Source organism: Scyliorhinus canicula, chromosome 12 (genome assembly GCF_902713615.1).
Source record: "Scyliorhinus canicula chromosome 12, sScyCan1.1, whole genome shotgun sequence".
Taxonomy (NCBI): Eukaryota; Metazoa; Chordata; class Chondrichthyes; order Carcharhiniformes; family Scyliorhinidae; genus Scyliorhinus; species Scyliorhinus canicula.
This window is the reverse complement of record NC_052157.1, coordinates 20,443,369-20,470,697: the sequence shown is the minus strand read 5'-3', so window position 1 is coordinate 20,470,697 and position 27,329 is coordinate 20,443,369. Positions and strand designations below refer to the sequence as shown.

The 27,329-nt window shown below is 48.1% G+C and overlaps 1 protein-coding gene across 1 annotated transcript in view; it reads left to right on the top strand.

Moving 5' to 3' along the window:
- The window catches only part of igdcc3 (immunoglobulin superfamily, DCC subclass, member 3), a 179,304-nt gene that overhangs the window by 86,460 nt on the left and 65,515 nt on the right, over nt 1-27,329 (top strand). The window contains exons 3-5 of the mRNA XM_038813522.1: nt 10,163-10,307; nt 18,126-18,256; nt 23,093-23,230. Coding sequence (XP_038669450.1) covers nt 10,163-10,307; nt 18,126-18,256; nt 23,093-23,230 — 414 coding nt within the window. The remainder of the gene's footprint in view (nt 1-10,162; nt 10,308-18,125; nt 18,257-23,092; nt 23,231-27,329) is intronic.

Below are 27,329 nucleotides of genomic sequence, written 5' to 3'. Positions count from 1 at the left end.
TCAAAATCCTGGAATGTCCTCCCTACCAGCACTATGGGTAAATCTACACCACATGGAGGGCAGCAGTTCAAGAAGGCAGCTCACCACCACTTGTCAAGGGCAATTCACCGTGGGCAATAAATGCTGGCCTAGCCAGCGACAACCACATCCCGTGAAATAATTTTTGAAAGGTAGCCATGTGGTGAGTGTAGCATGCTTGAGAGGACTTCGGTCCAAAGGTTCCAATCGGGGTTTTCTTTTTTTTTAAATTTAGAATACCCAATTATTTTTTCTCCAATTACGGGGCAATTTAGCATGGCCAATCCTCCTAACCTGCACATCTTTGGGTTGTGGGGGCGAAACCCACGCAGACACGGGGAGAATATGCAAACTCCACACGGACAGTGACCCAGGGCCGGGATTCAAACCCGGGTCCTCAGCGCCGCAGTCCCAGTGCTAACCACTGAGCCACATGCCGCCCCAATCAGGGTTTTCTGGCATCAATCTGTTGTAGACTAATTGATCAAGATTGATACTGTGATTCATCAACAACTCCATTTTCAGTGTATTATGCGACTCCCAGGATGTAGAAGGTGACGGAAGGCCTCCTTCTTTCATAGAACATACAGTACAGAAGGAGGCCATTCGGCCCATCGAGTCTGCACCGACCCACCTAAGCCCCCACTTCCACCCTATCCCAATAACCCCATCTAATCTATTTGGACACTGAGGGCAATTTATCATGGCCAATCCACCTAACCTGCACGTCTTTGGACTGTGGGAAGAAACTGGAGTACCCGGAAGAAACCCACGCAGACAACAGGGGAGAACGTGCAGACTCCGCACAGAAAGTGACCCAGTGGGGAATCAAACCTGGGACCCTGGCGCTGTGAAGCCACAGTGCTATCCACTGTGCTACCATGCTGCTCTTCTGTGCTGAAAATGCCGAAGAATCTAATCTATAAACTAGATGGACTATTTTTTTTCGTGTACAGCAATTCCTAAACTTATAAATTGATTTTGAATCATTATCTGTGATTCATTCAATATCTGAGGAAGTAGCTGGAAGCTAAGAATTGATAATATTATTTCTCATAACAGGTACTCTGGGACTTGTGAGGTTTAGCTGTGCTGGCATGGTCTCTCTGAAAGGGCAGTCCATCTAGGTCCGTTCCTGTGGCCTCTCCTCATGCCTCACAGCGCCAGGGTCCCAGGTTCGTTTACCATGTTGGGTCACTGTGCGGAGTCCACACGTTCTCCCCATGTTTGCGTGGGTTCCCTCCGAGTGCTCCGGTTTCCTCCCACAAGTCCTGAAAGATGTGCTTGTTGGATAAATTGGACATTCTGAATTCTCACTCTGTGTACCCGAACAGTCATCCATCTGTGACAATGAATCTAAATCTAATCCTGTTCTTCTCTGCAGTTAGATGATCTTTAGCCCTGGTGCTGGGGCAGCAGGGTGGCACAATGGTTAGCACTACTGCCTCACAGCACCAGGGACCCAGGTTCGATTCCGACCTCAGGTGACTGTATGGAGGTGCACTTTCTCCCTGTGACTGCGTGGGTTTCCTTCGGGTGCTCCAGTTTCCTCCTACAGCCCAAAGAGGCGCAGGTTATAATATAATAATCTTTTATTGTCACAAATATGAAGTTACTGTGAAAAGCCCCTACTCGCCACATTCCGGCACCTGTTCAGGTAAGCCGGTACGGGAATTGAACCTGCGCTGCTGGCCTTGTTCTACATCACAAACCAGCTGTCTAGCTCACAGAGCTAAACCAGCCCTTCCAGGTTAGGTGGATGGCCCCTCAGTGTCAGTGTCGATGGGCTGAATGGCCTCTTTCTGCACTGTAGGGACTCTGAGATCCACAGCTTTTTTTGTACCCTGCCTTCTGATGCAAGGCCTAGCAAAAATGTACATTTATAGATCATGTACTTATACATAAACTAATTTAGCTGTATTGGAATTGGGAACCAGCAATAAAATAAAGCAGTGTTTTTCAAACTTTTTTCCGGGGACCCATTTTTACCAACCATAGTTTCGTGCATGCGCACCGATGATCGGACACGCATGCGCATTGCGGCCGAATTTTGTTTATCTGTTCCTGGCCATTTTGAAGGTCACTCGCAGCCGGCATTGTTAAAAGCCGGCTGCTGCGGCCGTTGCGCCCGGATTTGTGCGATCGTGAGGGCCGTGACGGACGGCTCCACGACCCTCCCGAGTTTGACAATGCCTGAAATAAAGTATAGAATCTGCAGGAGCTTTGTGACTTCTATTCATTCGTTTAATATTTTACTGGATTCAACATTATGAAATTGCCAGTGATTTCTCATGTGGAGCTGGAAACCAGAATCACTGATCAAACGGTTCGGCGGCACCGTGAAATTAGAGAATGCTCAGCTCGTGTATCAATTGTTCTCTGAACAAGTAACCTTCATGGGCCGCTTCCAAAATAAAGGACTGATTGGTCCAAATTAGTGCCATAGGACATCACAAACTATCCCAAGCCTGTAATATGCTAATGGTAATTATTCTGCGACAGTATCATTAGCAGATGACCAACTCTTTTTAAAAAAAAACAGCAAAGCCAGCAGCTCTAGTAAATCAGCGCCATTTTTGATAATTTTGGCAGGTCAGCATTGCTCACTCTGCACCATGCCCTCCGTTTATTCAGAACCATCCATCTATCTGTCTGCCTGCCTGCCTATCATTCAAACGGGAAGACAACTTTAAGGGGAAAAAAATCTTTTCTCCGAGGCACTCATTATTCTTTCTCACACTCACTGCTACCACATCTTCAGCGAAGATTTAACTTAATTAAATGCAAATGTTGAAAAGACAGAATACATTAGAGGAGACGTCACTGAGGTGTCTATATCTCTCCCGTGATCTGTGTCCCGCCGATGCTCTTCAGCGATGCTGTTTGAGGAGCTCATGTTAATTTGATACAGCAGTGAGCAGTTGTCAATTGCATCCCGGTCTAATTAGCTGTCAGCTCTCCCCCCCCCCCCCCCCCCCCCACTTCATGAATGGTAGACTGTTTCAGTGTATTGTTTGGCTTCTCATGATTCCTCCATTGTTGAAGCTTAGAAATATTTCTGGATAGTTTTCAAGGAGACTTACTCTTTGTATAGTGGCTGTTTTCACAACTGAAATGCTGACTAGACCTGCTGTTCTGTCCTTCTGCATATATTTCATTTAATGCCTTACTTCAGCCATTAATTATCTCAGAACCTCCTGTCCCAACAGTTAGTGATGTATGAAGCATTGGAGACAGATGCCTGTTTCAATCAGTCTTACAAGACAGACAGGCAGTTCATTTCACCTCTACATTGAGTTTATTTTTTCTTCACTCTCTATCAAGAGGTGACATCTTGTATTTGTGTTGCTTAGGACCGGAATAGAGAGTTATATGTTTTTGAAGTCCAATGAGAAAATGCCCAGCCCATAGGACAATAATTTCTTAATTATAATTCAATTTTTACATGGTTGTTTACATGGAGCCTTTGAAATCGTTCTTTCTTTGAATTAAGGACTGATGTGGGTATAATGCTGTTAGTGTAATAGAATTAGACCTTCAGTTTGTGCTGAATTCAATCAGAGCCTTGGGTTATAATTTGCTGTTAGTCCAGCTAAGCTTTTCCATACAGTTCTTTATGCTTCAGGGTGACTAACATTTTCACGATTGCTCTGCCAGCAATCATTTGTGTGTCCCAGGACAGAGTTAAACATTCCCAATTACTGTCTGTCCCAGGATAGCATTATACATTGCCAGTTACTGTATGTCCCAGGATAGGTTTAAACATTCCCAATTACTGTATGTCCCAGGATAGGTTTAAACATTCCCAATTACTGGCTGTCCCAGGATAGCATTATACATTGCCAGTTACTGTATGTCCCAGGATAGGATTAAACATTCCCAATTACTGGCTGTCCCAGGACAGGTTTAAACATTCCCAATTACTGTCTGTCCCAGGATAGCATTATACATTCCCAGTTACTGTATGTCCCAGGATAGGTTTAAACATTCCCAATTACTGTATGTCCCAGGATAGGTTTAAACATTCCCAATTACTGGCTGTCCCAGGACAGGTTTAAACATTCCTAATTACTGTCTGTCCCAGGATAGCATTATACATTCCCAGTTACTGTATGTCCCAGGATAGGTTTAAACATGCCCAATTACTGTATGTCCCAGGACAGGTTTAAACATTCCCAATTACTGTACGTCCCAGGATATGTTTAAACATTCCCAATTACTGTATGTCCCAGGATAGCATTAAACATTCCCACATTCCCAATTACTGTACGTCTCAGGATAGCAGTAAACATTCCCAATATCTGTCTATCCCAGGATAGCATTAAATATTCCCAATTACTGTATGTCCTAGGATAGGTTTAAACATTCCCAATTACTGTATGTCCCAGGATAGCATTAAACATTCCCAATTACTGTATGTCCCAGGATAGCGTTAAACATTCTCAATTACTGTATGTCCCAGGATAGCATTAAACATTCCCAATTACTGTATGTCCCAGGATAGCATTAAACATTCCCACATTCCCAATTACTGTATGTCCCAGGACAGGTTTAAACATTCCCAATTACTGTATGTCCCAGGATAGGTTTAAACATTCCCGATTACTGTCATTCTCAGGATAGCATTAAAAATTCCTGATTACTGTACGTCCCAGGATAACATTAAACATTCCCGATTACTGTATGTCCCAGGATAGGTTTAAACATTCCCAATTACTGTACGTCCCAGGATATGTTTAAACATTCCCAATTACTGTATGTCCCAGGATAGCATTAAACATTCCCACATTCCCAATTACTGTACGTCTCAGGATAGCAGTAAACATTCCCAATATCTGTCTATCCCAGGATAGCATTAAATATTCCCAATTACTGTATGTCCTAGGATAGGTTTAAACATTCCCAATTACTGTATGTCCCAGGATAGCATTAAACATTCCCAATTACTGTATGTCCCAGGATAGCGTTAAACATTCTCAATTACTGTATGTCCCAGGATAGCATTAAACATTCCCAATTACTGTATGTCCCAGGATAGCATTAAACATTCCCACATTCCCAATTACTGTATGTCCCAGGATAGCATTAAACATTCCCACATTCCCAATTACTGTATGTCCCAGGATAGGTTTAAACATTCCCAATTACGGTATGTCCCAGGAGAGCATTAAACATTCCCGATTACTGTATGTCCCAGGATAGCATTAAACATTCCCAATTACTGTATGTCCCAGGATAGCGTTAAACATTCCCAATTACTGTATGTCCCAGGGTAGCATTAAACATTCCCACATTCCCAATTACGGTATGTCCCAGGAGAGCATTAAACATTCCCGATTACTGTATGTCCCAGGATAGCATTAAACATTCCCAATTACTGTATGTCCCAGGATAGGTTTAAACATTCCCAATTACTGTATGTCCCAGGATAGCATTAAACATTCCCAATTACTGTATGACCCAGGGTAGCATTAAACATTCCCGATTACTGTATGTCCCAGGATAGCATTAAGCATTCCCAATTACTGTATGTCCCAGGATAGCATTAAACATTCCCAATTACTGTATGTCCCAGGATAGCATTAAACATACCCCATTACTGTATGTCCCAGGATAGATTTAAACATTCCCGATTACTCTGTCCCAGGATAGCATTAAAGATTCCCAATTACTGTATGTCCCAGGATAGCATTAAACATTCCCGATTACTGTATGTCCCAGAATAGCATTAAACATTCCCAATTACTGTATGTCCCTGGATAGCATTAAACATTCCCGATTACTGTATGTCCCAGGATAGCATTAAACATTCCCAATTACTGTATGTCCCAGGATAGCATTAAATATTCCCCATTACTGTATAAAGAACAAAGAAGAACAAAGAAAATTACAGCACAGGAACAGGCCCTTCGGCCCTCCCAGCCTGCGCCGATCCAGATCCTTTATCTAAACCTGTCTCCTATTTTCCAAGGTCTACTTCCCTCTGTTCCCGCCCGTTCATATACCTGTCTAGATGCCTCTTAAATTATGCTATCGTGCCCGCCTCTACCACCTCCACTGGTAAAGCATTCCAGGCACCCACCACCCTCTGCGTAAAAAACTTTCCACGTACATCTCCATTAAACTTTCCCCCTCTCACCTTGAAATCGTGACCCCTTGTAACTGACACCCCCACTCTTGGAAAAAGCTTGTTGCTATCCACCCTGTCCATACCTCTCATAATTTTGTAGACCTCAATCAGGTCTCCCCTCAACCTCCGTCTTTCCAACGAAAACAATCCTAATCTACTCACCCTTTCTTCATAGCTAGCACCCTCCATACCAGGCAACATCCTGGTGAACCTCCTCTGCACCCTCTCCAAAGCATCCACATCCTTCTGGTAATGTGGCGACCAGAACTGCACGCTGTATTCCAAATGTGGCCGAACCAAAGTCCTATACAACTGTAACATGACCTGCCAACTCTTGTACTCAATACCCCGTCCGATGAAGGCAAGCATGCTGTATGCTTTCTTGACCACTCTATCAACCTGCGTTGCCACCTTCAGGGTACAATGGACCTGAACTCCCAGATCTCTCTGTACATCAATTTTCCCCAAGACCCTTCCATTGACCATATAGTCCGCTCTTGAATTTGATCTTCCAAAATGCATCACCTCGCATTTGCCTGGATTGAACTCCATCTGCCATTTCTCTGCCCAACTCTCCAATCTATCTATATTTTGTTGCATTCTCTGACAGTCCTCCTCGCTATCTGCAACTCCACCAATCTTAGTATCATCTGCAAACTTGCTAATCAGACCACCTATACCTTCCTCCAGGTCATTTATGTAGATCACAAACAGCAGTGGTCCGAGCACGGATCCCTGTGGAACACCACTAGTCACCCTTCTCCATTTTGAGACACTCCCTTCCACCACTACTCTCTGTCTCCTGTTGCCCAGCCAGTTCTTTATCCATCTAGCTAGTACACCCTGAACCCCATACAACTTCACTTTTGCCATCAACCTGCCATGGGAAACCTTATCAAACGCCTTACTAAAGTCCATGTATATGACATCTACAGCCCTTCCTTCATCAATTAACTTTGTCACTTCCTCAAAGAATTCTATTAGGTTTGTAAGACATGACCTTCCCTGCACAAAACCATGCTGCCTATCACTGATAAGTCTATTTTCTTCCAGATGTGAATAGATCCTATCCCTCAGTATCTTCTCCAACAGTTTGCCTACCACTGACGTCAAGCTCACAGGTCTATAATTCCCTGGATTATCCCTGCTACCCTTCTTAAACAAAGGGACAACATTAGCAATTCTCCAGTCCTCCGGGACCTCACCCGTGCTCAAGGATGCTGCAAAGATATCTGTTAAGGCCCCAGCTATTTCAACTCTCACTTCCCTCAGTAACCTGGGATAGATCCCATCCGGTCCTGGGGACTTGTCCACCTTAATGTCTTTTAGAATACCCAAAACTTCCCCCTTCCATATGACAACTTGACCTAGAGTATTTAAACATCCATCCCTAGCCTCAACATCCGTCATGTCCCTCTCCTTGGTGAATACCGATGCAAAGTACTCATTAAGAAGCTCACCCATTTCCTCTGAGTCCACACATAAATTCCCTCTTTTGTCTTTAAGTGGGCCAATCCTTTCTCTAGTTACCCTCTTGCTACTTACATACGAATAAAAGGCTTTGGGATTTTCCTTAACCGTTAGCCAAAGATAATTAGCCCTCTTTATTGCGCGTATGTCCCAGGATATCATTAAACATTCCCGATTACTGTCTGTCCCAGGATAGGTTTAAACATTCCCAATTAATGTATGTCCCAGGATAGCATTAAACATTCCCAATTACTGTGATTCCAAAAACAGGGTCAAGTATGTCACTTCAAACCATCAAGTTGGAGACAAGGATAAATGATACTCCGGCTCTTGCTGATATGGTGATGGTCCCAGTTCAGAAGTGATAATAAGTAAAAATATGTTTTAACTTGGTGGTATTGATAGGGTGTTAAATCTACCAACCACATTTTAAGACTGCTGCTGGTCCAGCCATGGCGCCTTGACTAAGTGAACCTCAGCCTAGTGAGTGTGGTGTATATCAAAGTGTTTCAGTCAGTGTGGTGTATATCAGAATAATATAATGAATGACGTGGTTACATCAGAGTTTTATAGTGTGTGATGGTATCTGTGTTTTAAAGTGTACGTTATGTATATCAAAGTGTTACAGTGAGTGTGGTGTGTGTATATCAAAGTGTTACAGTGAGTGTGGTGTATATCAAAGTGTTACAGTGAGTGTGGTGTATATCAAAGTGTTACAGTGAGTGTGGTGTATATCAAAGTGTTACAGTGAGTGTGGTGTATATCAAAGTGTTACAGTGAGTGTGGTGTATATCAAAGTGTTACAGTGAGTGTGGTGTGAATATCAAAGTGTTACAGTTGAGTGTGCTGTGTACATCAAAGTGTTACAGTAAGTGTGGTGTGCATATCAAAGTGTTACAGTTGAGTGTGCTGTGTACATCAAAGTGTTACAGTAAGTGTGGTGTGTATATCAAAGTGTTACAGTTGAGTGTGGTGTATATCAAAGCGTTACAGTTGAGTGTGCTGTGTATATCAAAGTATTACAGTGAGTGTGGTGGACATCAAAGTGTCACAGTGAGTGTGATATGTCTATCAGTGTTACAATGAGTTTGGTGTATATCAAAGTGTTACAGTGAGTGTGGTTTATATCAAAGTGTTACAGTGAGTGTGGTGTGGATATCAAAGTGTTACAGTTGAGTGTGGTGTATATCTGTAGTGAGCACTAGTAAGGGTTGTGGGTACATTGTCTTCATATTGTCTTCCTCTGTGTGTTTAATATGCCATACCCAGTGTTGATTTTTCGTGTCTTCCTCTCAATGTTTCACAATATGTCACTTTCTGTCCCAGTGTCACCTCATGCATATTCCTCAATCCTAGGCTTTCAGAATGTTTTCTGCCCCTATCCCAGTGTTCCTGTATGTAATCTCTGAATCAACATGTTGCAATTTGTTTCTGGTTGGGAACTCTTCTAACATCTCTCTGTAGCATTATTATTTAAAGTGTTGTGCCATTTTCTTCAAGTTATTCAATGTAAACGTCCTAATCTGTTGGAAATGATTGTTATTGATTGCTCAGTGAACCTGTTTGTAAGGGCTGCAGCTAATCACTGTAAATGAAACTCAACAGGGAGGCTGCAGGTATTCAGAGATGTTTATAATGTCTGTAATGCCCCTCAATGCTAATTATTACTGTAAGGTCTACAATAGGCTTCACAGCTCCAGGGTCCCAGGTTCGATTCCGGCTTGAGTCACTGTCTGCGGAATCTGCACATCCTCCCCGTGTGTGCGTGGGTTTCCTCCGGGTGCTCCAGTTTCCTCCCACAGTCCAAAGATGTGCAGGTTAGGTGGATTGGCCATGATAAATTGCCCTTAGTGTCCAAAATTGGCCTTAGTGTTGGGTGGGGTTACTGGGTTATGGGGATAGGGTGGAGGTGTTGACCTTGGGTAGGGTGCTCTTTCCAAGAGAGGGTGCAGACTCGATGGGCTGAATGGCCTCCTTCTGCACTGTAAATTCTATGAAAGAATATGGAGAGTAAAGTGACCCGGTGGTAGCAGTAACTGGGTGTTGAGGGACCGTCCTTTCCACTACCTAGGCTAAAGCTCTGAAATTCCCTCCCTGAACCCCAGTTTTCTCTCCTTAACACCTACATCTTTGAGCAAACTATTTGACCGTGCACCCTAACACCATCTGATGTGGCTGTGTGTCTACTTTTTCTTCATGACGCTCCTGTGAATGAAATGAAATGACTTATTGTCACGAGTAGGCTTCAATGACATTACTGTGAAAAGCCCCTAGTCGCCACATTCCGGCACCTGTTCGGGGAGGCTGGTACGGAAATTGAACGGTGATGCTGGCCTGCCTTGGTCTGCTTTAAAATGCCTTAAGATGTTAAAGGTGCTATATATATATCTGTTGTTGTTGCTTAGTGTTGAGTTTCCTGTTGAAATGCTAATGTACACACGCCTTCTAAGATGCAAAGCCTGGACAGTGTAGCCTATGTTGTCTTTCCAACTTTGTCCTTGTACTTCCCAATGTTGACTCTCTTCTATTTCCCCCCCCCCCCAGCTCTGTCTCCGTTCCATGTGCAGCCCCGATCGATGGTTGTGGAGGAGGGTGGTGTTGCCAGGTTTCAGTGCCAGATTCACGGCTTACCAGAACCACTGATCATGTGGCTGAAGAATCGTAGGCCTCTTGAGCCAAGGGATGACAGGTATTGTGCATTCTAACCATTGATATCAACCAGTCCTGTCAGTAACTTCTCCTTAACCAGTGGTGGACAACCTGCAGCCGGGGGGGGGGGGGGGACATGCGGCCCATTGGGGTTCTGAGCATGGCCCATGAGACAGTTTGTTGACCGTTGACCATGTGCAGGGTTGCCACATTCCATTGATTTCCATCCAAGCAGTTGTTTTCCGGCTGATATGATTGAAGTGATCCACACGTAAAGCAAGGGTGAGTGAAGTGAGGTGCGTGCTGATTGGCCACAACATTGACCGTGGAAGCTGTGTACTCCTTCTCTGTCCAAAGTATAAATATTTCTTTTGTTTTCACCATTTGGTGATAATGACTGTTTTATTATGAATGATTAAGCATTTTCTTTTAGAGCCGGTGAAACTTGGGCTTCGCCAGAGCGAGGGAAACTGGCCCGGCGCACAGAAAGACCCCCCCCCCCCCCCCCCTCCTCCACCCCACACACCGGGGGAGGGGGTGGAGGATGTTTCTCTCAAGAGAATTGTGAGTGCGCATCGGGAGGAAGCACAATCGGACACCCAAGCTGCGGTGAAGGGTGCAGTTGCCGAAACTATGGCGACCATGCAGGTGGCCCTGGACAAGGCGGATAGGCGACTGGATGCCCAGGAGGAAACAACCAAGGAGCTGGAAAGGGCTGCAAAAGACCAGGGCGACCGGATCATCGCCCTGGGAAAGGAGGTGGCGAGGCTGGGCGCGATGCAAGGGAACCTGAAGGGAAAAGTCGAGGACCCGGAGAACCGGTCGAGGCGGCAAAAAACTTACGAATCGTGGGATCAAAGCTAGGAATCCCACAGACTATGTGGCCCAAATGCTGGACAAACTGTTGGGAATGGAAAGCTTCCTCAGCCCACCAGAAATCGGCCGAGCGCACCAGAAACAGGTCGCTTCACCCAAAGCCCAAACCGGGAACAGCCGAGGGCGATAATTGCAAAGGTGCAGCAGTTCCAGCACTGGGAAAGAATCCTGCATGGGGTCAGGCAATCCAAAAACTGTCACTGGGAAGGCCACCGGATCAGGATTGATCAGGACATGGGGGCTGACCTGGCCAAGGGCCAGGCGGAATTTAACAAGGCGAAGGCTGCGCCTTACAGAAACGGTGTAGGGTTTGGAATGCTGTCCCCGGACAAGCTCTGGGTTGCGTACCAAGGCGGGCAGCACTTTTTCACAGCCCCTGCAGACACAGACAAGTTTGCTGTGGAGAATGGACTGGAAAAATGGCAGCAGGGGCAGCGATGAAGAGCCCGCAGAAAGAGACTCTAAATATTTAGTGTTAAAAGTTTTTTTTTTTACATTCTATACAGCCAACTTTGAACCATCACCACAGCGCCCACTTTACGTTGGAGAGTACTGTCTTGTTCTGGGGACGGGAGCGGTAAGAGAGGGAGGACTGAGAGTGCACAGCAAAGTGCAGGGGAAGGTGAGGGGAATGGCCATCAGGGAGCCCAGAGATCGGGTGATGGGAGGATGTACAACTAGCCCCGGGAAGGAGACACACCACACTAGCAAGGTAGCTAGCACCGGGAATCATGCAGGAGAGCGAGGCCAAGGCATGCCCCCGCATGTTCTCATGGAGAGAACAGTACTGTGGCCATCTTTGATGGCCCCCTAACAAAGGGAAATCCCAGAGTATAGAGGCGCGTCAGTGAGGTAAGTATGGTTGATCCTGCAGGAGCAGGGGAACAAAAACCCCCACTTGAAAAGTATGAAAGCTGACATAGCCGACATAGTTTACCTCCTGCGGGTAAGGAAGGGCTGGGTGGGACAGACCTACCATTCCTGCTATGGGACGAGGGCCGGGGGGTAGTCATTCTATTAAATAAGAAGACGTGTTCACAGCAACAAGGACGGTTACGGACCCAGGGAGACGATGCGTCATGGTCAGCAGTGTCCTTGATGGGGCACCGGTAGTTCTGGTGAATGTGTGCGCTCCCAACTGGGACGACATGGAGCTCGTAAAGAAGATCATGGCGGAAATCCTCGACATAGACACATACCGACTGATCACTGTAGGGGGAGACTTTAACTGTGGACAGCACAAACAAGACGAACGCACGACCACCATGACAGTCACTGCTAGGGGATCTGCTGGACGCGGATATCGTAAGGAAAGGGAACTGTGGTGACATGTATGGATGACTTCTTTTTTAAAAATAAATTTAGAGTACCCAATTAATTTTTTCCAATTAAGGGGCAATTTAGCTTCTTCAGTCCACCGACCCTGCACATCTTTGGGTTGTGGGGGCGAAACCCACACAAACACGGGGAGAATGTGCAAACTGAACATGGATAGTGACCTAGATCCGGGATCGAACCGGGGACCTCGGCGCCGTGAGACTGCAGTGCTACCACTGCGCCACCCTGCTGCTCTATATGGATGACTTCTAAGGGGGGCGAACACCAAACTATATGAGACAAGGGAGTAGTGGGAGGAGGTCTTGGGGTTTGAAATAGGGGGGGGGGGGAACTCTGGAGCGAAGCACTGCACAGGGTCAACTCCACCTCCACATGACGAGGCTAAGCCTAATGCAGCTAAAAGTGATACACAGAGCCCACTTAACCAGAACCCGGATGAGCAGATTCTTCTCGGAGGTGGAGGACAGATGTGAACGGTGCCAGGGATGCCCGGCCAACCATGCCCACATGTTCTGGGCTTGCCCCAGACTTGTCGGGTTCTCTTCTTCGAGGCGATGTCCAAGATGGTGGGGACGGGTTTGGAGCCGTGCCCGAGAGAGGCAGTCTTCGGAGTATCAGAACAGCCACTTCTCTTTATGGGGAGGAAAGCCGATGCCCTTACCTTTGCCTCCCTGCTCGCCCGCCAGAGAATCCTGCTCGGCTGGCGATCAGCAGCACCACCCACAGCTGCAGACTGGCTGGCAGACCGAGCGGAATTCCTCCAAATGGAGAAAATTAAATTCATCATCCGGGGGTCAGAAGACGGCTTCCCCAAAACGTGGGAACCATTCACCCAGTGGTTCCAAGACCTGTTTGTAGCCAACAACTAAGAAGCCAAAGAGCAGGAGGGGGGCCGGGGGTGGAGGGCGGGTGGGTGGGGGGGGGGGGGGGGGGGGTGCTGCAGGGAGACCATGCACAACAAACAAAGAAGCATGAGAAATAAAGGGGAAGGGCAACATCCTGAACTTTTTTTTTTTTAAATTTAGATTACCCAATTATTTTTTTCAATTAAGGGGCAATTTAGCGTGGCCAATCCACCTACTCTGCACATTTTTGGGTTGTGGGGGCGAAACCCACGCAGACACGGGGAGAATATGCAAACTCCACACGGACAGTGACCCAGAGCCGGGATCGAACCTGGGACCTCAGCGCCGTGAGGCGGATGTGCTAACCACTAGGCCACCGTGCTGCCCGCAACATCCTGAACTAATGGGGAAAACCAAAAGAGAGAACCGGTGGTGAACGAAACACAGGAAACCACAACCACCACTGTAAATAATGAAAGGGGGTAAAAAAACTACCATGTATGTATGTAAATGGTGGAAACCAACCGATGTGTAAATAGTTTTAGTTTTTATTTTCTCTTTTTGTCTCCTACTGTTTATCCATATTTATACCTGTACCAAAAATTCAATAAAAAAATTTTTTAAAAAATGAATGATTATGCATTTTTATAACTCGTTATGAAATATTCGGCGTGCAGCAAATATATTTAATTTCATTCATGGGGTCATGGTGAGTGAGCAAGCCCCAATTTCAATCCTGCGCCCCACTGAGATGGAGGAGGGTCACTCATGTGGCCCACTCACTCGCCCAGGCTGCCCAGCATGGCCTCAGCTAACATCCCTAAACAGTATCGTTGCACAGGAATAAATAAACTTATACCAGCTAGCTATAATATTCCCATTTTTCTCATCATTTTAGAAACAGAAACAAAACAATCATTTCAGAACGCTACAATCCTTGAAGAGGGTTTATGGGCCCTGCGGAAGCTCGATAATCCACTCAGAACCTGAACTATCACTTGAGAACTCGATCATCTATTCAGAGCTCGACTGGCCCTGCAAAAGTCGCTGCTTCCTTCAGCACTTTGCAATCACAGCAAAGCTCGACAAACTCTCCTGTGGCCTACAGCCCCCATGGGATTTATCAGTCCCTGGTTTCAGAATTGATTGGTCTTTGGTTCCTGAGTTTCTCTGTCTCCGGTTCTTGATTTCCAGTGTTCCTGTTGTCACAGTTAGTACTTCCTCTGTTCTCGAGTTTCCAAAGCGATTGGCAGAATTAGTCTGTGACGAGATGTAACGAGATTGCAAATCCAGTTTGATTTTGCTATTGTGTGTAAAAAAAAAAGTCACTGCTCCTACCCCATTTGCGGATAAGCCCTCGAACACGCACAATTTGAGGGCGGTTGCAAATGATAGCAGACTTTGTTTCGCAGTGATTCCAGAGCTAAGCAGCACCCCCCACCCCCCGGCCCCCGTCCTCTGTACTGCATCATGAGGGCATGGGTTCCCAGCCATGGTTACTCACTGGGTGATTTCCTAACCTCTGTTGAGAATAATAAACGATGAAAGGATAGAATGAAAAAGCAGAATTTATACGTTTACACTATTGTCGGAATGAGATATGTCTGAAGAAACCTATAAGGGCTGGATTCTCTATCCAGCGACACCCTAATCGCGAATTGTGATCGGGTGGAGAATCGGCGTCGGCCGAAAATCGAGGCCGATGCCGGGCGCCCGACGCAATGCCATGCTCCGGGATCTCAATGGCGGCGTGGATGCGTTCCACGCCCTGCACGAGTGTGGGGATGCAAATTGTACATTACCGGCCATTAGCATATCATTAACGGGCCCGACCTGGTAAGTCTCTGTCCTCCCGAGATGCTCCGCCTTCGCCTGGCGGACATGATGCTGTCATGGTTTCACTTGTGGTATTTAAAAACGGGAACCGGGGGCTGTGGCTGCTGAGATAGAGAGAGGAGGTAAGCCAAGGTTCCATTTGGCTGCCCACTCCACTGACTGCCCACTGTACCCCTCAGTGCGCCCATCCGAGGAAGTGGTGCAAAACGCACCCCGAACAGCGGACGCATGCGCCATGGCCTTTGCCATCCACCTTGCCACGCGGCCACCCTCCCCAGGGCAGATGCACCACCAGTGGCACCATCAGCCAGCCCACCCCGCAGGACCACCGGCTGTCACCACGCCCCGATTGCGCCGCTGCTCCCATCCATCCTGCCCCCGGGCAGGCGGGCACAGCCTGTGCATCACACAGAGGCCCCAACAAGTGCCAGTCATTCCATCATACGTGCCACAGTCCTTGTGCGGGTGGAGTGTGGGGGCTGGCGAGTGGTGATCCATCGTGCACCGGTTGGCGTTGCCACGCAATGCCCCCGCATCTCTGGCACAAGCCCCTGCGAGCTCCGAGGGGTACCACTGGCTACCCAGGGGTCCCTGACCTGTGTTGTCCTCCAACTCTTGCATCCCATATCACCGGCCTCCCACATGCAACACATTGGGGACCCACCTGGTTGTCCCATGCCGACCTCTGCCTCTGCGCCAGCCTGCTTTCCCAACCCGCTGACCTAGTCCGGTGCCCTATTCTCCAGGATGGTGAGGGGTCGCAGGTCTGGCGGGCCCCCTCCGGTCATTTGTCTCCCCCTGTGTTTGTGGCCCGCCTTCTCCTCGGGGGGACAGATAATACAGAATGTGAGACACTTGGACATGGGCAGCCGGTGGCCTGTGTCTGCGGGACACCCGGCCATGGCGGGCAGTATGGGTGTTTGCATGTGGTGCAGGGTGGAGTGCGAGGGGTCTGCTGGTGGTTGGGGTGCGATCACCCTCTAGGGATGGGTCGGTGGGGCAGGGGTGGTGCCAGGGCCACATTGGTGGTTGCTCACCATATCTGGCCGGGGGGGGTGTTGCCCATCCGCACTCTGCACTGTCTACCGTGCGCCTGGTGGGGGCCGCATGGTGGTTATGGAGGGGAGTGCGGAGGTGTGGGGAGGGGGCGGGTGGGAGGTGAGCGTTGGTGCCAGGGCCACAGAGGGGGTGGCACACCCGGTCCGCCCTGAGGAGGTCATGCAGCTTCTATCGGCACTGCTGTCCTCACGGTGGGGCCCACGGCGCTCACGGCCTCTGCCACCTGCGCCCAGGCCCAGCTGACGCAGCAGGTGGCAGCCACCTTCCCACCCCAGGGGAACAGGGTGTCCCACCCCTCCTGCATTTTGTTTATGAATTTTAGATTCATTTTTTCCAATTAAGGGACAATTTAGCGTGGCCAATCCACCCACCCTGCCCATCTTTGGGTTGTGGGGGCGAAACCCGCGCAGACACGGGGAGAATGTGCAAACTCCACATGGACAGTGACCCTGGGCCGGGATCCAACCCGGGACCTCGGCGCCGTGAGGCAGCAGTGCTAACCCCTGCGCCACCGTGCTGCCCTACCGCCTCTCCTCCATGACATCCAGGAGTACCTCTCTCTCCAGCTCTGCATCCGCGAACCTCGGACCTCTCTTCGGGGTGGCATCTTCTTGGCTGGAATGATAGTGTGTGGCGAGTGATGTGCTTGTCAGACCCAGCTTGTCAGGGTCTCCAGTGCCAACCTGGCGAATCTTACGCCGGGGTCTGTTGTAATTGTACTAATTCCACATGGTGCGAGTGCCGGCCCATTACCACGTCCTGAATTGCTCTGGGACCGGCGCTGCCATCAGGACCATGGAACACCCGCCATTCACTCCCGCCGTCGGCACTTAGTCTCTCAAACGGAACATCCCGCCCCAGAGGTCTTCACAGCTGTCAGGGTGCAACAGCGCCATTTGTTGGATGAAAATATTACTACATCACCGCTTATTTTCCAGTTCAAAGTGTCAAACATTTAATAAGTGTGAAAAACAAATACTGCAATCCTTAAAAGGCTTGTCGCTAGTCTGGTAGCATCCGTGCATCAAGTTGCCTGCGTTGTAAATGGAACAAGATGCTTTAACAATTGGCCGGGAGAAGGTGGCCATACTTTGTGTTATGGGCGATATCTGGAATTAACATCAATGTGACCTGTTCAGGAACCGAAAAGAGATTAAGGGAAGGATCTCTGGTTTACATGGAAATGAAAATCACTGACTGTCCTTTCTATTTGTCAATGGAATGTGAGCGCCAGTGGTAAGGCTACCATCTGGTGTCCTAATTGCTCTCGAGAAGGTGGTGGTGAGCCGTCTTCTTGAACCGCTACAGTCCATGTGGTGTAGGTACACCCACTGTGCTGTTAGCGAGGGAGTTCCAGGGTTTGAACCGGGGGCAGTGAAGGAACGGCGCTGTATTTCCAAGTCAGAATGGTGACTCATAGTATCATAGAATTTAGTGCAGAAGGAGGCCATTCGGCCCTTCGAGTCTGCACCGGCTCTTGGAAAGAACACCCTACTTAAACCCACACCTCCACCCTATCCCCGTAACCCTGCAATCCCATCTAACCTAAGGGCAATTTATCATGACCAACCCACCTAGCCTGCACATCTTTGGACTGTGGGAGGAAACCGGAGCACCCGGAGGAAACCCACGCAGGCAAGGGGAGAAAGTGCAAACTCTGCACAGAAGCAGGAATCGAACTTGGGACCCTGACGTTGTGAAACCATAGTACTAACCACTGTGCTACCGTGTTGCCCTAGGCTTGGCTTGGAGGAGAACCAGCAGCTGGTGGTGTTCCCATTTGTCTGCTGCCCTTGTCCTTCTAGGTGATAGCGGTTGTGGGTTTGGGCCGACCTTCTGTTGAAAAGAAAGGTCACTCGGCCACCCCCCGGACCAGTTACTCAGCTGCTTTATTTGTCTTTCAGGTTCACCTTTCTGCCCACCGGGGTCCTCCAGATCACACGAGTGGGAGAAGACGACAGTGGAATATACCAGTGCGTGGCAGCTAACACCGCCGACACAAGACATAGTGAAGAGGCCAGTCTGACTGTGTCAGGTTAGTACGGTTTCTCCGCATGAAATTTGCTCGATGGCAAAGTAATCAAATGAGCTGCCAGCTTCTGAGGCTCTTCCTCGGGTCCTGGGCCTAGATAAGGAGGCTGCTCTTGAGAAAGAAAGCCAGCCTAAAGATGCACACAGATCCTTGAGTGTCGGGCCTGTCTGTTAAACGGGTTGTTGTAGCAGAGCCCATCGCCTGAGACTGTCTATTAAAGCCCAAAGACTAACATGCCTGAGAATTTTGAGTTCTTCAACACAGCTAGAGTCTGATGCCATTTGATACTGTGCGATTTGCATATCTTGTGCAGGGCACGGTTGCATAGCTGCATATATTCAGGACCCTTTGGACACGGGTTATTGAGGGGGGGAGGGCTTCTTTGTGAGCCACTTTTACAGGCGGGTTCATATTGACTCTGTCAGAAAGCATCTCATCAAATCTGCATTTACCTAATTCCCCAAGGTATTTGATTTGAGAGCAGTGTTTAATTGTTTCTAATATTAGAATTTCAAAGATGAGCGCAGAGCATTACCAAATCATTACTATTCATCATCTGGATTCACTGCCTGGCCCAGCACAAACAGAACTGGACCTGACCGAGGAAATTGTCTTCTCAATGTTCAATGTCACATAAAAGCTTGCAGAGAACCAACTTTGCGATTTCTGCTCGGGAAGGGCATTAAAATGGAAGCCGGCACCACTGTGCGACTGACTGAGGCGAGAGGAGAACAACTTTCTCCTCGGCTCCGATTACAGACCCATGGGGAGGCTGTTTATCCGACTCCAATTCTCTCCTCTCTCCAGCAGATGATGTGGGAGGCCACAGGTGACCCGTCAGTACCTTTCTCACGCCTCACAGCAGCTTTCATATCGACCTCTGACCGTTGGACCCTGTAGCCGGTGGCCAGTTGAATGTAAAAAGGCTGCGTATTTATAGAATGGTGCTGATGAACATCTAATGTTCTTCCTGGGTCTTAGTGCTCATCCCTGGTAAATGCGATGCACTGATGTGATCTTGTGGGTTACAAGCAGCCCTTGATCTTTGTTTTGTTTTAACAAGTGTTGCAACTAAGGTGGTCAACTTCGGGGGATCAACTGGATAGTCTTAAACTAGAACCTCATGCATAAGACCGGCATTTATATAGCACCTGCCTTGACCAACAGAAACCTCTAAGCTCTTTACGGCCAATGATGAACCTGTGAAGTGTAGCCATTCAGGAAGCACGGCAGCTCATTTGCCCCCAGCAAAATAATGACCAGACAATTTGTTTTTTGTAGAGTAATTGAAGGATAAATATTGGCCAAGACACTGGAGATAACTTCCCGGTGCTTGGAGCGCCAGGAAACGCCCGGTTAAATGTGCTCGTTATGGGACTCTGTTTCCATTCTGTAGATTGCGCTCAATGTTTTCAGCTACCTCGGCCTTTAGCTCTGGAATGCTCTCCCTGAACATCTCTTTACCTCTACCTCTCTGCCCTCCTTCAGTCTCCCTGATCGAATATCATCCAACGTGCATCAAGCTCCTGGAAAGCAACATGGGGCCTTTTACTCCATTAAAGACGCTAAATGCAACTAGCTGTTGCTGAAATAACCTCATTCAGCATGGACCAGGAATTGACCTTGGGAACGTCGTCAACTGAATTTTATGGCCGCCTGCTGGTGTAATTACAGGTGGTTGAGGGGGGGGGGGGGGGGGGGGGGTGCGTGGGCATGTAACATGGGTGGTAAGCCTACCACCATCCCGTTTGCCAACGAGCGAGCTGTCCCCACAATATTTTTTTAAATATTCTTTATTGTCACAAGTAGGCTTACATTAACACTGCAATGAAGTTACCGTGAAAAACCCCCAATATGATGGGATGGTAAGACATCAGCCAACCGTTAGGCCCATTAATGGTTTGTTTCTACCCCTGCTGCAAAAATGTGTGTCTGGGGAAGGTGGAATGAAGGAAGCCAGCTCAAGCTAAAAGGCAGGAAGGAACAGCTGAGGTAACTCCTTTGGGTGGTGCCTGTGCCCATTCACCCCATGATGGTACCCACCCCAACCCCTATTCCGTCCCCTCTCTAGCTTCCAGAACCTGACCACCCCCCAAAAACCTTCCCCCTCACCCCCTATTCCTTCCCAACCAATAGCCTCGGGCGCACCTTTTAAGCCCGACATCCATGTTGCGACTCCTCGGGACTGCTTGCAGTCCCAGCTGTGGCCACCATTGAGTTCTGGCGCTGCTGAGCAGGAGGCCAATCTGATTGGTCGGCACCTGTCAGGGGTAGGGCTCTCCTATCCCTGACGGGCTGAAGTCCCTCTCTCAGCTTGTCAAAGCCGCCCCCAGTTCACCATCACTGCAGGGTCACCTTTTTTAAAGTTGGTTGGGTCATGACTGACTCTGTAACCGAGAGGGGAGGTGAGGAACAAACAGCCCCCACCCCCACAGAAAATTGAGCCCATGGTTTTACGCACTCTGTCATCCGACAGCACATTTGTCAACTGAAGGATCGGGGGTGCTCCATTCGGCAGTGAAATACAACAGAACCATCGTCATTAATGAATTGCCTCATCAAACAATTTATACGTGAACGGGCAACACTTCCTTTGTGTATTTTAGTGCATGTCTGCAAAGACTGTGGGACTCTAATTTGCCATCAGGATCTGCTCCTGATTTAGGTGTTGGGCGAATCACAGCGTTGACATTTAACTAGTTGCTATCAGTCTGAAAGAGATTCAGATGAGAACTGATGGAGACAGTAATGATATTTATTACCCCAGCTTACTTGTCAACCCCAGCAGCCCAGCAGACTGAGGTAAACATGCTGATGTTTGCTTATTGTGCTCCCGATGAGCCAACATTTCAAGCAGCATAAATAATTCAAATGATTGCATGCGCTTGACATCAATGCGACTTTAATTTACCAAGTGAAGATTCTACGGTTTCATTATTTTGAGACGCTCTCTGCAAATTTTATCAACCATTTCCAATCAGTACCTTTTTAGTATTCAGTTTGATTGATTTGTGGTGAAGTGCAGCATCTCAAATTTTATTTATCGCACCTCACAACAGCCAGAGCTACAAGGGAGACACGGTGTCCCTTATATGCTGATTCGCATGTGTTGTAGGCAGATCGTCCCTTTAGTCTGAGTTGATGTCCTCTGGTTCTAGTTTTTCCTACAAGTGTAAACATCTTCTCCACGTCCACTCTATCCAGGCCTCGCAGTATCCTGTAAGTTTCAATAAGATCCCCCCATATCCTTCTAAACTCCAACGAGTACAGACCCAGAGTCCTCAGCTGTTCTCCATTCCCAGCAGCGCCCACTGGGACATTGGACAGGTGACTATCTTCACCCTTTGCTGATTTTATCCCTACTTACCTTCTAGGTTGAAATAAACAGTATTATATAAAAGTTATTACGGTGGCACGGTGGTTAGCACTGTTGTCTCATAGCACTAGGGACCCGGGTTCGATTCTGATTTTGGGTGACTGTGTGGAGTTTGCACTTTCTCCCCGTGTCTGCGTGGATTTGCTCAGGGCGCTCCGGTTTCTTCCCACAGTCCAAAGATGTGCGAGTTAGGTGGGGTTATGGGGAGGGGAGTAGCACTGTAGGCATTTGATGGGAAAATTCTATGGTCTCCCTCACCAATTCAGGATTCCTTCATCAGAAACTCCTCTCTGGCCCCGCCAAGGATATCCCAGAGTCAAGGGATTTTCCCATGGGAGAATCGCTGTTCGGGTCTTTTTTTCCCCACGGCGCCGGTCCGACTCTGGCAGGCGAATCTCCGAGGAGTGGAGAATCGGCGCCATTTGTGCCGGTGCATTTGGCGCGGCGTCGGTTGCGATTCGCCAGCCTTGATGGGCGGAAACGGCAGAGTCCCGCCGGTGCCGTTCACACCTGGTAGCTGCCGGTGGGAATTCTACGCAAAGGGTTGGGGGGGGGGGGGGTGGCCTGTGGGGCGGGGAAAAGCGCTACTTCACTGGGGGGGAGGGGGGGCTCCGATGGGGTCTGGCCCACGAGCGGGGCTCACCGATCGCCCCCACCCCCCCGCCCCGGGTGTACTTTGTTGCGCTTCCGCCTCAGAACCCTGCGCCTTGTTGCGCCGGGACCGGAGCGTTCCGTGAGTCTACCGTGCATGTGTCAGTTGGTGCTTCGCCACTGCGCATGCGCAGGTTGGCGCCGCCCCCAGTCCGCGCCAGGATGTAAGGCTGGAGCGGCGTTCACGACGGCGCAGACACTTAATCCCGCGATCGGTGAATCGCACCCAAGGTTCCTCTGCAGGTTTTATTGTCTTGTTCTGGAATATTGAACTCTTCCCCCCCCCCATTTCTTCCTCACTTTTATCCAGGGGTCTAATGTTGAACTCTGGTGAAGACCCAGGTGCGTTACCAACAGGAGCCGCCTGTCACTCCCGGTGGGCGTTGCTGGGAATGGAGAGCTGCCGGCCTCTGATTGACCAGTAGCTCTTTCTACTGAGCACGCTCAGATGTGGCCCAGTCGGTGGCACACTTGCCTCTGAGTCACAAGGTTCTGGGTTCAAGTCCCACTGCAGGACCTGAGAGAGTGCTGCACTGTTGGAGGTGCCCTCTTTCAGATGAGCGGATGTAAAATATCTCGTTGGACTATTTTGAAGTAGGAAAGGGGAGTTATCTGATCTTTATCATTATGTCTGTGGGAACTTGCTGTGCACAACTTGGCTCCTGTGTTTCCGACATTGCAACAGTACCTATACTTTGACAGTGTTTCATTGGCTGCAAAAGCACTTGGAGATGTCAGATGATCATGAGAAGTGCTACACAGATACAAATCGTTTGTTATTTGTTATCCACTGGCTTTGTATTGTTCCTCAGGATCTCACTCAAACATTTACAAGGAGCCAAAAATCCTGGTCGGGCCCGAGAACCTCACGCTTACGGTGCACCAAACAGCTGTCCTGGAATGTGTCGCGACTGGAAACCCTCGACCCATCGTGTCCTGGAGCCGTCTCGGTGAGCATTTCCTCTCAGTAATTCCTGCTGTGTCGGGGCCATACAGCCGAGCCAGGCAGTGATCATAGTCAAAGGCAGGCTTTCCAACATTTGGTGGAATGGGAGGATAGAGGGACTCAGAAACCACCTGGCTGGGATCTGAGTTAAAGAACTAAGGGATTCACGATGGTTTGATGACACTTTCCTCTTTCCAAACTTTTCAAATGATCGCCTGAATAGATAACCATGAACCCAGTATAACAGAATTGACGGGAAATGGGTTTTGTTAAAATGTTAACATTGTGTAATATTAAGACGAATAAAGAAATAATGTGCTTGCTATTCCGTAGGGCTGCAAGTGCAATGTTAGCAAGTAAAGGGGTCAAATATATTTCCTTTTGTGATTTCCTTTTGGTTGGCTCATGAAGAAAGTAAGGAGGTGTGGGATAGAGGGAAATGTGGCCAATTGGATAAGTAACTGGCTATCACATAGAAGACAGAGGGTGGTGGTGGATGGAAAATTTTCAGACTGGAGACCAGTTACCAGCGGTGTACCAGAGGGATCAGTGCTGGGTCCTCTGCTATTTGTGATTTTTATCAATGACTTGGAGGAGGGGGCTGAAGGGTGGGTCAGTAAATTTGCTGATGACACCAAGATTGGTGGAGTAGTGGATGAGGTGGAGGCCTGTTGTAGGCTGCAAAGAGACATTGATAGGATGCAGAGCTGGGCCGAAAAATGGCAGATGGAGTTTAACACTGATAAGTGCGAGGTGATTCATTTTGGTAGAAAAAATTTGAATGCAGATTACAGGGTCAACGGCAGGGTTCTGAGGAGTGTGGAGGAACAGAGAGATCTTGGGGTTCATGTCCACAGATCTCTGAAGGTTGCCACTCAAGTGGATAGAGCCGTGAAGAAGGCTTATAGTGTGTTAGCGTTTATTAACAGGGGGCTTGAGTTTAAGAGCCGGGGGTTATGCTGCAACTATACATGACCCTGGTGAGACCACATTTGGAATATTGTGTGCAGTTCTGGTCACCACATTATAGGAAGGATGTGGAAGCATTGGAAAGGGTGCAAAGGAGATTTACCAGGATGCTGCCTGGTTTGCAGGATAGATCTTATGAGGAAAGGATGAGGGAGCTAGAGCTTTTCTCTTTGGAGCGGAGGAGGATGAGAGGCGACTTAATAGAGGTTTATAAGATGATGAGGGGGATAGATAGAGTGGACGTTCAGAGACTATTTCCTCAGGTGGATGTAGCTGTTACAAGGGGGCATAACTATAAGATTCAGGGTGGGAGATATAGGAGGATATCCGAGGTAGGTTCTTTACTCAGATTGGTTAGGGTGTGGAATGGACTGCCTGCTGTGATAGTGGAGTCGGACACTTTAGGAACTTTCAAGCGGTTATTGGATAGGCACATGGAGCATACCAGAATGACAGGGAGTGGGATAGCTTGATCTTGATTTCGGACAATGCTCAGCACAACATCGAGGGTCGAAGAGCCTGTTCTGTTCTATGTTCTATGTCCTATAATATAGTGTGACAATTACTTGGGTAAAGGGAGAATGCCCCCTCGTTCACGGCAGCACAGTGGTTAGCACTGTTGCTTCACAGCGCCAGGGTTCCAGGTTCGATTCCCGGCTTGGGTCACTGTCTGTGCAGAGTCTGTACACTCTCTCCCCGTGTCTGCGTGGGTTTCCTCCGGGTGCTCCGGTTTCCTCCCACGTGTCCCGAAAGATGTGCTGTTAGGTAGTTTGGACATTCTGAATTCTCCATCAGTGTACCCAAAGAGGGGCCGGAATGTGGTGACTGGGGGATTTTCACAGTAACTTAATTGCCGTGTTAATGTAAGCCTACTTGTGACAAGAAAGATTATTATTATTACTGGCATTTTGTTCCAGTACGGTGTGTGGACAATGAGTCTTTCATGTTAATTACTTTGGGAAAAATGTGATTCTTAAATATTCATATAATCCTTCCTGTGCATAAGGAGGCTATTCAGCCCATTGAGTCTGCACTAACCCTCCCGAAAGAGCACCCTACCTAGGCCCCCCTTCCCGCCCTATACCTGTAACCCCACCTAACCTGCACGTCTTTGGACTGTGGGAGGAATCTGGAGCCCACAGAGGAAACCCACCCAGACATGGGGCGAAAGTGCAAACTTCACACAGACAGACACACAAGGCCGGAATCGGACCGGCGTCCCTCGCGGGCAGCAGTGTTAACCACTGTGGCACCAATCTGCCATAAAATAATGGATGACACCGTATTGATAGCAAAGTCAGTCCAATCACAGCATTAGGGTTAATGATTGTCATAGATAATGTGTGTATTTGAACGTTGTGATCGAAGCCAAGATGCAAGTTCCTATGAAAGGCATGGATTATTAATGGGCCATATCTGTCCTTCAAGGTTTGTTTTTTACAAACTTATAAATTAGACAAAGGCTGTTGGGGTGGAAGTTTAATTCCTTCCAGTTGCACCAAGAAGTGAGGTAACTGGGTCTGATTGGAGATCACGTGGTTTCCCAGGAAGTGAGAGTATGGACTGTGAGCCATGTTCACACAAAACTAAAGAAATGGGCATAAAAAAACTCAAATAATGACATTTATGGACAAGCATCACCAGTATAAACAGCATGTCGAGGACAGAGTTTGCTGGAATAGGAGAACAGTGGAGTACCCACATCGGTGTGCAGCATAGTTGTACAGCTCCATGTGGATGGACTCTGCGCAGTGCAGCTGCCCTGGAATATCCACATTGCTGTACCATTAGCTCAGTTATCTGGACGGCTGGTTTCTGATACAGAGCGATACCAACAGCGAGGGTTCAAGTCCTGTGTCGGCTGCGTTTACCATGCAGGCCCTCCCGTATCAACCTTGCCCCTCGCCTGAGGTGTGGGTGACCCTCAGGTTCAATCACCACGAGTCAGCTTTCTCTCTTAAAGGGGCGACTTTCACTTTCACACTGACCTCCAGGTATCTGGCGGCAGTGTCATTTCCTCAGTGCACCTGCACCATCAATGTATCCACGTTGATACATCTGAAGCAATGTGTCGTCCTTGGTGTGCCTCTAGAAGTGTAACTACGCGGCTGTCCACTTCTTGGTGTTTGTCCAGTTTTGTCAATATGTGATTTTCAGCATGAAATGGATACTGATTGCCATCAGTGGAGCCGAAACCCCAGGGCATAAATGATGATTTAGATTCGAACCACACAATGTGGCCTTTGAGGTTTTATTTAGACAGAACCGACATACTTCAGGGGCAAGAAGGATTCTAAAAGAGAAATAGCAACTCCTCATCAACTTTGGGCGCTGCAGAATTTATAATAACCAAATGCATCTTATCAAAATGTCACAGACTCCAATTAGCATTCTGCTTTTACCTTTGAGCCCTGGGGGGGCGGCATGTGGCGCGATGGTTAGCACTGGGTTCGATCCCGGCCCCGGGTCGCTGTCCGTGTGGAGTTTGCATATTCTTCCCGTGTCTGCGCGAGTCTCAAAGCTGTGCAGGGTAGGTGGATTGACCACGCTAAATTGCCCCTTCATTGGGAAAAAAAATTAATTGGGTACTTTAAATTTATTTTTAAAAACCTCGAGCCCTGGGATTTGGCTCAAACCTCACTTGCCTCCACCTGAGATATCAAAGTGCTACAAGCAGAAAGAATCTAGAATTTGATTTCCCGCGGATTTTGTTCTTTATGCTTGAATGGGATATGGGCGTCGCTGGAAAGGTCATCATTAGTTGTCCGAGGTAGGCTGCTCTTTCGGAGGGCTGGTGCAGACTCAGTGGGCCGAATGGCCGCCTTCTGCACTGTAGGGATTCTATGCTTCATCCCTAATTATTCTTGAACATTTCAGTGGGTAGTTGAGTGTCAACAGATTAGACAGCAGATTTCCTCCTTAAAGGGCCTTAGTGAACCAGGTGGGTTTTGACAACAATCAATAATAATTGCATCGTCATTACTGAGACAATTTTTTGATTCCAGATCTATTAATTGAATTAAAATTTCACCGGTTGCCATGGCTGGATTTGAACCCATTGTTCCGAGAGCATTAGCCTCTAGATTACTTATGCAGTGGTGTTACCACTGTGCCACCATCTCCATGGGACTTAA